Consider the following 12,136-nt stretch of genomic DNA (forward strand, 5'->3'; position numbering starts at 1 on the left):
CCCTCCAATCCAGTTTTGACTTCACTAGTGATATGCATTGCCTTGTACCTGACTGGGCCAATGATCTGACATCGTTCTAGTCGTGCCAAATCTGTTTGGCATCAAGACGCACTGACTGCTCAAACAGCCCTCCTATGTCACAAGTCTGCATGTACCCAGTTGGGCAACTTTTTCCTATTCATTCATTCACTCAGTAAAAATTTATTTAATATTTATCAAGTGCCAAGTACTGCCCTAGGTGCTTGTGCTATATCAGTGAATAAAACAGAAAAAAACTGCTGCACTTAGAGAGTTTGCAAATGTGTGTTTCATCTCAGGTTAACCCCACACTTTGAAGGGAATGCTTTCAGAGTTTTGTAGGATAGGCCTTAAAAAACAATTTATACAGATTTCGATTCAAAATGGTTCTCTTGGAGCTCATTCAATCAAACTAGTATTAGGGGTATGAAAGACTGCAATACTGCTGTTCCATTTGTGACACATCCCTAGCATACTGATGCTCCGATTTTTAAAAAACACATATTTCAATTCTTTTTCTTCAATAAAGAAATGCTTATCTTAGGTAAGCTTCCCCTAGAACACACTATGAAACAGGAATTAAGGTGTATGTGATTTACTGAAGGAGTGCTCTTTAGGAAAGAAACCTTTAAGGAAGTAAGAGAAGCATTGTAGGGGAGGGGAAGGAGTTAACCAAGAGGTCATCTAGCTTTGATTCATCCCTGGGGAGGTTCTGGAATGTAAATTGTACCTTAAAGATTTCCCACTTCCCAGACCAGGTAGCTATGTTAGCAGAGAACAACTCTCCAGAGAAGAAGCAGTTGTCAGTTGGCAGTCAATATTCACTGAAACTGCAAGATGGGTCCACCAGCCAGGTAAAGGGGATTTGGCTAGAGCACTAACAGTGCCTTTGAGAATGCACTGAATTCCAAGCATGTGAAAATATTGACAGCCTTAGAGAAATTTCTATGGTTTCGTGATTTTAAAAACATTTTTTTCAGCACCTCTTGAGTTCCAGACACTGGTGTGATTAGTATGCTGATGAATATGACATGATTGCTCTCATTAGCCACTATATGGACCAGGAGTGGACGCAGACAGGGGAATAGAAGTGTTAAGGTTGTGTGACACGACATCTGCTGAGTCATCTAGAGTATACTCTGGGATACAACATGGGAGCAATACTCAATCAACCCTGGAGAGTGGCTGGGGAGAGGGTCAAGGAAAGCTTCCTGCATGATGTGACATCAGAGCCAATCTAGTCAGAGCCCTTCATAAAGTCCTTTCCTTGCTGTATATTTCCTGTGGCTGCCATAACAAATTAATACTAACTAATGGCTTAAACAATAGAAATTAATCTCACAGTTGGGACACCAGAAGTTTGAAATCAAGATAGGTTGTACTCCCTTTCAAGGCTCTAGGGGAAAATCCTTCCTTGCCTCTTCCAGCTTCTGGTGACCCTGGACAATCCTTGGCTCTGGGCTGTATTGACTCCATCTCCACATGGCCTTTTCTGTTTGTGTGCATCTTCTCCTCTGTCTCTTATAAGGACACTTGTCATTGGATTTAGGACCCACCCTGATAATAAAGGATGATTTAATCTCAAGATTTTAAATTTAATTACATCTTCAAATACCCTTTTTCCGAATAAGGTCTTAGTTACAGGTTCCTGGAATTAAGATGTAGGTATATCTTTTGGGGAGCCCCATTCAACCCAATATCTCACTACCAGCTAGTGACAGCTGTTTGTTTCTTATTCAAAACGGAAAGGGGCACTGAGTTTAAGTTTCTAAAATTGTTATATGATGGGGGAGGGGCCTCCTAGTTGTGAACTCCAAATGCTACTGTACCCATTTACGGTCACCTTTTAGGGTGCAAATTGTGATTGAAAGCTTTTAAACCTTCCCAATCCAAAGCTTATTGTTAACTCCCTTTTCACGAAAAATAGGGGATACTCATCCTACATCACCCTTCCAACAGTAACTCCAAGTCAATTTCCCTTTTCAGGAAGGCTACCCACAGTGATGGCAAGTAGTCAAGATGGTTTCTGTGCAAGCCTGTTTATTCATAACTCAGTATCTGATGAGGCAACATTCTGATCAGTGGCAGTGACAGGTGGAAGCAGTGGATGCAGGGAGAGCTATTTAGGAGGTATAGGATTATAGGGCTTGGTAAACAACTGGGCATATTCGTGAGAAATGGGGAAGATCCAGAAAAGCCTCCAAGACCTGAGTGAGCAGGGTAAGTTGCTGCGTTCAGTGTTGAACATGCTGAATATGAGGAAGCAGGAGCTCACCCGAGTGGAGAAAAATCATTAAACTGATGTTTGATGGATCTCTATCTTTTTTTAAAATTACAGGGTATTGGCTTTTGTTGTTGTTGTTGTTGTTTTGTTTTTTAAGGAAAGATATATTGAGAATATTTTTAAGTGTATCATGCTGGGTCTGAGCTGCATCTCTAAAGTTTTAACTCAATATTCTACACACAAAAAATCAATATTCTACAAACAAATGTCCCCTAAATATGATGCTATGCACCAGCAGCTATTATTTTTTAACTCCAAGATATATTCTAAATATATGTAATGTTCTTTGATGCTTAGGATATTTTGCCTGATTCTTAATTTTTATTTAAGTTTTAAAAGAATGTGGGTAATTAAATATTTCTCTCCACGTTTTCCTTTTCTTTTTCCATATTTTCACAAATTAAGCATTCAGAAACAAGCAGTCCATTTATAACTTATATGCTTTTCTAGCCCTTCTAACTTACTCTCTTAAATCAGTGAGAAGAGAAATGGGCTTTGTTATTGGTTTTTCTCTTTTTTATAAGGGTGAGAACCATACTTAGAAAGTCTTTCCTCCTAACTTCTTTGGAAACAGTGACATTATTGTATTTATTGTGAATCTGCAAATATGACATTGATTGACAACTTTGCACTCATTGTTGTCTTTCAAATTACTCTACTTTTCACACCCTTTCAGCAGATGAAGAACTTACTAAGGTGGCTCTAGAATTAGTATTATAACAATCAATGTATTAGGATAAGTCCTTAATATTTTATTCTATTTTTTTAAAATTATCTTTCTATATGCTTTTTTACTTTATATATTTTATATTATGTTTTGGTTCAAATATTTTATATCAAGATTGTTAGGTGGTCATGTTATTTTTTAATATGCCTTCATTTGAATAAACATATGTTAAAAAAGTGAAAAGTGAAAAAAAGTGAAGTTTTAAGGGAAATAAACATTGGGGTTAATGGAGTTCTAGCTTTATTATGACAGTGAAACACCAACAAGTGTATCCACTTAACTTCCCACCAAAGTAGCTGATCGAAAAATGGTAGGGAATAAGACTCAATTCAGAGCTGGATAAGAGTCTATTTAGTGAAAGGCCCACTGTTTGCCAATATATCTGATGCCTAATTATACTGACATACTAGAGGAAAATGCCCTAGCATTTCTATTAGGAATTTGAAATGAAATTCAGCAGCAAATCAAATATTAGTGCTTGACAATTCCTTGTATTTCTATTTTGCTATGAAATCCTTGAGTCATTTTCATGGGAAGAGTGATGTCAACACGAGTAATGTTTTTTGAAGCAGAAAAACATGACATTCAAAAATGGTATTGACTTCCTTTTTTTCTTATTAAAGTTCTCCACTAGCAATTGAAGCCAATAAATGATGCTTGTTATACATATGTGAGGACAAAGGATAGATTCAATTTCATCCTTAGGTCACTGACATCTGTAATTGCTAAAATTTTTGTGTGAATTTACAATGTTATAATAAAAGTAGGGAGAACAGCATCCAAAGAATAGCTTGTTCAGTAGGATCAGGAGCAGGTTATGATGAGGAATTCTGGTATCTCTTAAATAAGTCTGACTTCTCCACTAACAATATTCAAAATTTATGCTTTGGGAGAAGTTTAGTGCTGTAGGAATTTTTAACTTAAAGAGCACATATTGGTCTTTAGACCCCACTGTTTATAACTAATATTGTACAGAAATTTCTTTTAAAGCATACATTCTTCCAAAACATATACAGTCTTATAACTAGATTTTATATTGAAATATTAAGCAAGTAGACGTGATCACACGTAGACCTTGTGATTTAAAGCTATAGGAAAGGTATCATCCAGATTTAAAATTCTGGTTGGATTTAAAGAGCAGCAATGGTACGAAAGGAAGATTTTGAAGATGATGACAGTTAAATTATACTCATAAATAAAAATAACCTTGACAAAGACTCAAATTTGGCTGAATTTTAAGTGGAAGTTTGTATCAATTACAAGGGAAAGCTGCCCCACAGAGAAAAGTTGACAATAAAGAAAGGTATTCTAACCTATTTTGGTTAATCTTACCAGTGAAGACGATGGGCAATCTGGATGCTTTGCAGTGAGCGGTGTAACAGAAGTTGCACTAGAGGACTTTCAAGGTTCCATTCAAACTTGACAGCCTGAAATAAGAGATACAATTAGTTTCCTTTTTTTTTTTTTCCTCAGTAACAAAATTATAGCACATACAAAGGGACCTAAGAGTCTTGAGAAAGACAGGGAAAACAGCATCAATGTTTTAACAAAATGTTTATATTTGATAGCTTTATTAGCTGGTGCATAACTAATAACAGAGCATACACACAACACACAATTGGGGGTGTGTAGTCTGCTTCCTTTCCTTATTTTTGCTTTAGTATCACAGGATAATAAATAGGAGCAGGTTGTTGGTGGAGTTCAACCATGCCTAGGAAGAGAATCTTGGCACAAAAAATAATATCATGAACAGTGTCTTGGATATAAAAATGGCATTGTTAAGCAGTAGATGTTTTCCTTCTTTTGGAGATGAAATTAATACACACTCAAAGCCTTAACTGAAATCACCAACTGAGTATTAATCTGAAGGCTTTGAAGCTTTCCTTATAGGTTTCAAAGCTGACTGTTCCCACCATAATTCACCCATCCCCAAATCTCCCATGCCTTCATCTGCACTGGGAACAACTTTCTAATGTTTTCTAGTATACCCAACCTGGTGGGAAACACAATCATCAAAAGCAACCTTTGATCTCCTTTGGGACCTAATTCAGACCTCCACCCACACTCTATAGGGACTTCACCATTGGCAGTCAGTAAGTATCTGGGCCCCCATCATCTCAGGAATCTGAATAAGTTGTGAAAATGAAAGTCAGTTTTTCTTCCTATCTTCCTAAAAATGCTTATTCCTCCTTGAGAAGCAAAGCTTATATGGTTTGTTGCCCAGTAAGCCATTTAAGTCTCTCTCTCTCTCTCCCCCCCCCGCCCCCCACACACACACAGAGTTTAAGCCAGGTTTTATATCACAGTACAGACAGCAGAAAAAAGTGGGTACAACATTCATTTAATGCACACCTGAAGAAACACCTCAGTATGCTAAACAACCTCAAGGATGGGAACATTTATGAATTCCCAAAGTGTGAGAATGTCAAAGATGATTTCAGAAAATTTGCATAATCTCTGAATGTTGTCTGAATATATAAAGACCATAATGTGTGTTGTCTTAAACTGCAGTTGTGGGCTTCTTTAATTTACATGCTAATACTGGACTGACTAGACCATGGGTTGTGTTCATGCCCTTATAGTGAACATATCCTATGAGCATATGACCAGGAGAGATGTCTCAGAATTTACTTCCGTGCTTGTCTTTTAGCTTTCTTTTCAGATTTCCCTGTGATTTCTTTCTGAACCCAGTAACTACTTATTGATCTTGAATTGCCGTCCTTGCTTCCAAACTCCCTGCTCACTCTGTTTACTGCTACAATTTCCACCTGCATCCTGCCTCACCATCTAGGAGGTAGGCAATATTTTTGGTGCATACTGCATTATTTTGAACTCTCTTCTTGAAACCTACCTGCATTGTTACAGCTTGTGGTTTGCAGTACCTCTGGGTCTGTATCTTATTTGATTTCTAGCTATAAGCCATACATTCTGTTTTCATTATGGTCTTAAAGTCCATTCTTATTGCTCTTTAATATAGCCTGTTTAATTCTAATAAAAGAATGCATAACAAAAATAACATGATTCCAGAAAATAATCAGCAGGGTAGGATTTGATTATGTCTTGGAAAGTATTTTTTTTAACATCTTTATTGGAGTATAATTGCTTTACAATGGTGTGTTAGTTTTTGCTTTATAACAAAGTGAATCAACTATACATATACATATATACCCATATCTCCTCCCTCATGCATCTCCCTCCCACCCTCCTTATCCCACCCCTCTAGGTGATCACAAAGCACTGAGCTGATCTCCCTGTGCTATGCGGCTGATTCCCACTAGCTATCTATTTTATATTTGGTAGTATGTATAAGTCCATGTCACCCTCTCACTTCGTCCCAGCTTCTCCTTCCCCTTCCCCTGTCCTTAAGTCCATTCTCTACGTCTTTACTGCTGTCCTGTCACTAGGTTCATCAGACCTTTTTTTTTTTTTTAGATTCCATATATATGTGTTAGCATATGGTATTTGTTTTTCTCTTTCTGACTTACTTCACTCTGTACAACAGACTCTAGGTCCATCCTCACTACAAACAACTCAATTTTGTTTCTTTTTATGGCTGAGAAACATTCCATTGTATATATGTGCCACACCTTCTTTATCTATTCATCTGTCGATTGACACTTAGGTTGCTTCCATGTCGTGGCTACTGTAAACAGATCTGCAGTGAACATTGTGGTACATAACTCTTTTAGAATTCTGGTTTTCTCAGGGTATATGCCCAGTAGCGGGACTGCTGAGTCATATGGTAGTTCTATTTTTAGTTTTTTAAGGAACCTCCATACTGTCCTCCATAGTGGCTGTATCAACTTACATTCCCATCAACAGTGAATAGGGTTCTCTTCTCTCCACACCCTCCCAGGCATTTATCGTTTGTAGATTTTTTGATGATGGCCATTCTGATTGGTGTGAGATGATACCTCACTGTAGTTTTGATTTGCATTTCTCTAATGATTAGTGATGCTGAGCATTCTTTCATGTGTTTGTTGGCAATCTGTATGTCTTCTTTGGAGAAATGTCTGTTTAGGTCTTCTGCCCATGTTTGGATTAGGTTGTTTATTTTTTTGATATTGAGCTGCATGAGCTGCTTGTAAATTTTGGAGATTAATCCTTTGTCAGTTGCTTCAACGCAAATATTTTTTCCCATTCTTAGGGCTGTCTTTTCATCTCATTTACCGTTTCCTTTCCTGTGCAAAAGATTTTAAGTTTCATTAGGTCCCATTTATTTATTTTTGTTTTTATTTCCATTTCTCCGGGAGATGGGTCAAAAAGGATCTTGCTGTGATTTATGTCATAGAGTGTTCTGCCTATGTTTTCCTCTAAGAGTTTTATTGTGTCTAGACTTACATTTAGGTCTTTAATCCATTTTGAGTGTATTTTTGTGTATGGTGTTAGGGAGTGATCTAATTTCATTCTTTTACATATAGCTGTCCAGTTTTCCCAGCACCACTTATTGAAGAGGCAATCTTTTCTCCATTGTATATTCTTGCCTCCTTTATCAAAGGTAAGGTGACCACATGTGCGTGGGTATATCTCTGGGCTTTCTACCCTGTTCCATTGATCTATATTTCTGTTTTTGTGCCAGTACCATACTGTCTTGATTACTGCAGCTTTTTGTATAGTCTGAAGTCCAGAAGCCTGATTCCTCCAGCTCCGTTTTTCTTTCACAAGATTGCTTTGGCTATGTGGGGTTTTTGGTGTTTCCACACAAATTGTGAAATTCTTTGTTCTAGTAATGTGAAAAATTCCATTGGTAGTTTGATAGGGATTGCATTGAATCTGTAGATTACTTGGGTAGTGGAGTAATTTTCACAATGTTAATTCTTCCAATCCAAAAACATGGTATATCTCTCCATCTCTTTGTATCACCTTTAATATCTGTCATCAGTGTCTTATAGCTTTCTGCATACATGTCTTTTGTCTCCTTAGGTAGGTTTATTCCTAGGTATTTTATTATTTTTGTTGCAATCGTAAATGGGAGTGATTCCTTAATTTCTCTTTCAGAGTTTTCATCATTAGGATACAGGAATGCAAGAGATTTCTGTGCATTAATTTTGTTTCCTGCTACTTTACGAAATTCATTGATTAGCTCTAGTAGGTTTCTGGTAGAGTGTTTAGGACTCTCTATGTATAGTATGAAGTCATCTGCAAACAGTGAGAGTTTTACTTCTTTTCCGATTTGGATTCCTTTATTTCTTTTTCTTCTCTGATGGCTGTGGCTAAAACTTCCAAAACTATGTTGAATAATAGTGGTGAGAGTGGGCAACCTTGTCTTATTCCTGATCTTTGTGAAAATGGTTTCAGTTTTTCACCATTGAGACTGATGTTGGCTATCAGTTTGTAATATATGGCCTTTATTATGTTGAGGTAAATTCCCTCTATGTCTACACTCTGGAGGGCTTTTGTCATAAAGGGGTGTTGAATTTTGTCAAAAGCTTTTTCTTCATCTATTGAGATGATCATATGATCTTTCTCCTTCAATTTGTTAATATGGTGTATCACATTTATTGATTTGCATATATTGAAGAATTCTTGCATTCCTGGGATAAACTCCAATTGATCATGGTGTGTGATGCTTTTAATGTGCTGTTGGATTCTGTTTGCTAGTATTTTGTTGAGGATTTTTGCATCTATGTTCATCAGTGATATTGGCCTGTAGTTTTCTTTCTCTGTGACATCTTTGTCTGGTTTTGGTATCAGGGTGATGGTGGCCTTGCAGAATGAGTTTGGAAGTGTTCCTCCCTCTGCTATATTTTGGAAGAGTTTGAGAATGATAGGTGTTAGCTCTTCTCTAAATGTTTGATAGAATTCGCTTATGAAGCCATCTGGTCCTGGGCTTTTGTTTGTTGGAAGATTTTTAATCACAGTCTCAATTTCAGTGCTTGTGATTGGTCTATTTATATTTTCTATTTCTTCCTGGTTCAGTCTCAGAAGGTTGTGCTTTTCTAAGAATTTGTCCATTATTTCCAGGTTGTCCATTTTATTGGCATATATTTGCTTGTAGTGATCTCTCATGATCCTTTGTATTTCTGCAGTGTCAGTTGTTACTTCTCCTTTTTCATTTCTAATTTTGTTGATTTGAATCTTCTCCCTTTTATTCTTGATGAGTCTGGCTAATAGTTTTTCAATTTCAATTATCTTCTCAAAGAACCAGCTTTTAGTTTTATTGATCTTTGCTATTGTTTCCTTCATTTCTTTATCATTTCTTTCTGACCTGATCTTTATGATTTCTTTCCTTCTGCTAACTTTGGGGTTTTTTTCTTCTTCTAATTGCTTTAGGTGTAAGGTTAGCTTGTTTATTTGAGATGTTTCTTGTTTCTTGAGGTATGATTGTATTGCTATAAACTTCCCTCTTAGAACTGCTTTTGCTGCATCCCATAGGTTTGGTGTCATCGTGTTTTCATTGTCATTTGTTTCTGGGTATTTTCTGATTTCCTCTTAGGTTTGTTCAATGATCTCTTGGTTATTAAGTAGTGTATTGTTTAGCCTCCATGTGTTGGTAATTTTTATAGATTTTTTTTTCCTGTAATTGATATCTAGTCTCATAGCGTTGTGGTCAGAAAAGATACTTGATACGATTTCAATTTTCTTAAATTTACCAAGGTTTGATTTGTGACCCAAGATATGATCTATCCTGGAGAATATTCCATGAGCACTCGAGAAGAAAGTGTATTCTGTCGTTTTGAGATGGAATGTCCTATAAATATCAATTAATTCCATCTTGTTAAGTGTATCATTTAAAGCTTGTGTTTCCTTTTTTATGTTCATTTTGGATGATCTCTTCATTGGTGAAAGTTGGGTGTTAAAGCCCCCTACTAGTATTGTGTTACTGTCAATTTCCCCTTTTATGGCTGTTAGCATTTGACTTAGGTATTGAGGTGCTCCTGTGTTGGGTGCATAAATATTTACAGTTGTTATATCTTCTTCTTGGATTGATCCTTTGATCATTATGTAGAGTCCCTCTTTGTCTCTTGTAATAGCCTTTATTTTAAAGCCTATTTTGTTTGATATGAGAATTGCTACTCCAGCTTTCTTTGGTTTCCATTGGCATGGAATATCTTTTTCCATTCCTCACTTTCAGTCTGTTTGTGTCCCTAGGTCTTCAGTGTGTCTCTTGTAGACAGCGTAAATATGGGTCTTGTTTTTGTATCCATTCAGCCAGTCTGTGTCTTTTGGTTGGAGCATTTTATCCGTTTACATTTAAGGTAATTATCGATATGTATTTCCCTATTACCATTATCATAATTGTTTTAGGTTTTTTATTGTAGATCTTTTCCTTCTCTTGTGTTTCTTGACTAGAGAAGTTCCTTTAGCATTTGTTGTAAAGCTGGTGTGGTGGTATGAATTCTCTTAGCTTTTGCTTCTCTGTAAAGGTTTTAATTTCTCTATCAAATCTGAATGAGATCCTTGCTGGGCAGAGTAATCTTGGTTTTAGGTTTTTCCCTTTCATCACTTTAAATATTTCCTGCCACTCCATTCTGGCTTGCAGAGTTTCTCCTGAAAGACCAACTGTTAACCTTATGTGGATTCCCTTGTATGTTATTTGCTTTTTTTCCCTTGCTGCTTTTGCTTTTAATATTTTTTCTTTGCATTTAATTTTTTTTTTTTGCGGTACGTGGGACTCTCACTGTTGTGGCCTCTCCCGTTGCAGAGCACAGGCTCCGAACGCGCAGGCACAGTGGCCATGGCTCAGGGGCCCAGCCACTCCGCGGCATGTGGGATCATCCCGGACCGGGGCACGAACCCGTGTCCTCTGCATCGGCAGGCAGACTTTCAACCACTGCGCCACCAGGGAAGAGGGAAGCCCCTGCATTTAATTTTTGATAGTGTAATTAGTATGTGTCTTGGCATGTTTCTCCTTGGATTTATCCTGTATGGGACTCTCTGTGCTCCCTGGACTTGATTAATTATTTCCTTTCCATATTAGGGAATTTTTCAACTGTAATCTCTTCAAATATTTTCTTAGTCCCTTTGTTTTTCTCTTCTGCTTCTGGGACCCCTATACTTGGAATGTTCATGTGTTTAATGTTGTCCCAGAAGTCTCTGAGACTGTCCTCAATTCTTTTCATTCTTTTTTCTTTATTCTGCTCTGCAGTAGTTATTTCTACTATTTCATCTTCCCGGTCACTTATCTGTTCTTCTGCCTCAGTTATTCTTCTATTGATTCCTTCTAGAGAACTTTTAATTTCATTTATTGTGTTGTTCATCATTGTTTGTTTTTCTCTTTAGTTGTTATAGGTCCTTGTTAAATGTTTCTTGTATTTTGTCCATTCTATTTCCAAGATTTTGGATCATCTTTACTATCATTATTCTGAATCCTTTTTCACATAGACTGCATATTTGCTCTTCATTTGTTTGGTCTGGAGCGTTTTTACCTTGCTCCTTCATCTGCTGTGTGTTTCTCCATCTTGTCATTGTGCTTAACTTACTGTGTTTGGGGTCTCCTTTTCAGAGGCTGCAGGTCTGTAGTTCCCCTTGTTTTTGATATGCCCCCAGTGGCTAAGGTTGGTTCAGCGGATCGTGTAGGCTTCCTGGTGGAGGGGACTAGTGCCTGTGTTCTGGTGGATGAGGCTGGATCTTGTGTTTCTGGTGGGCAGGCTTGCATCCGATGGTGTGTTTTGGGGTGTCTATGACCTTATTCTGATTTTAGGCAGCCTCTCTGCTAATGGGTGGGGTTGTGTTCCTGTCTTGCTAGTTTTTTGGCATAGGTTTTCCAGCACTGTAGTTTGCTGGTCGTTGAGTGGAGCTGGGTCTTGGCGTTGAGATGGAGATCTCTGGGAGAGCTTTCACGATTTGATATTACGTGGAGCCGGGAGGTCTCTGGTGGACCAATGTACTGAACTCTGCTCTCCCACCTTAGAGGCACAGAAGCTCCGACAGCTGGCCGGAGCACCAAGACCCTGTCAGCCAAACGGCTCAGAAGAAAGGGAGAAAAAAAGAAAGAAAGAAAAATAAATTTATTAAAGTACCAAATAAAAATTAATTTTTTAAAATAAAAAAATTGTAAAGTAATTAAAAAAAATAAAGGACAGACAGAACTCTATGACAAATGGTAAAAGCAAAGCTATACAGACAAAATCACACAAAGTAGCATACACATACACACTCACAAA

The 12,136-nt window shown here is 37.3% G+C and overlaps 1 protein-coding gene across 2 annotated transcripts in view; it reads right to left on the reverse strand.

Annotated features, from left to right (window-relative positions):
* Positions 1–12,136, reverse strand: part of PIK3C2G (phosphatidylinositol-4-phosphate 3-kinase catalytic subunit type 2 gamma) — a 328,570-nt gene that overhangs the window by 201,872 nt on the left and 114,562 nt on the right. For both annotated transcript variants that reach the window (XM_060305870.2, XM_030841385.3), the window contains one exon: positions 4,362–4,456. In XM_060305870.2, coding sequence (XP_060161853.1) covers positions 4,362–4,456 — 95 coding nt within the window. The remainder of the gene's footprint in view (positions 1–4,361; positions 4,457–12,136) is intronic.

Source organism: Globicephala melas, chromosome 10 (genome assembly GCF_963455315.2).
Source record: "Globicephala melas chromosome 10, mGloMel1.2, whole genome shotgun sequence".
NCBI lineage: Eukaryota > Metazoa > Chordata > Mammalia > Artiodactyla > Delphinidae > Globicephala > Globicephala melas.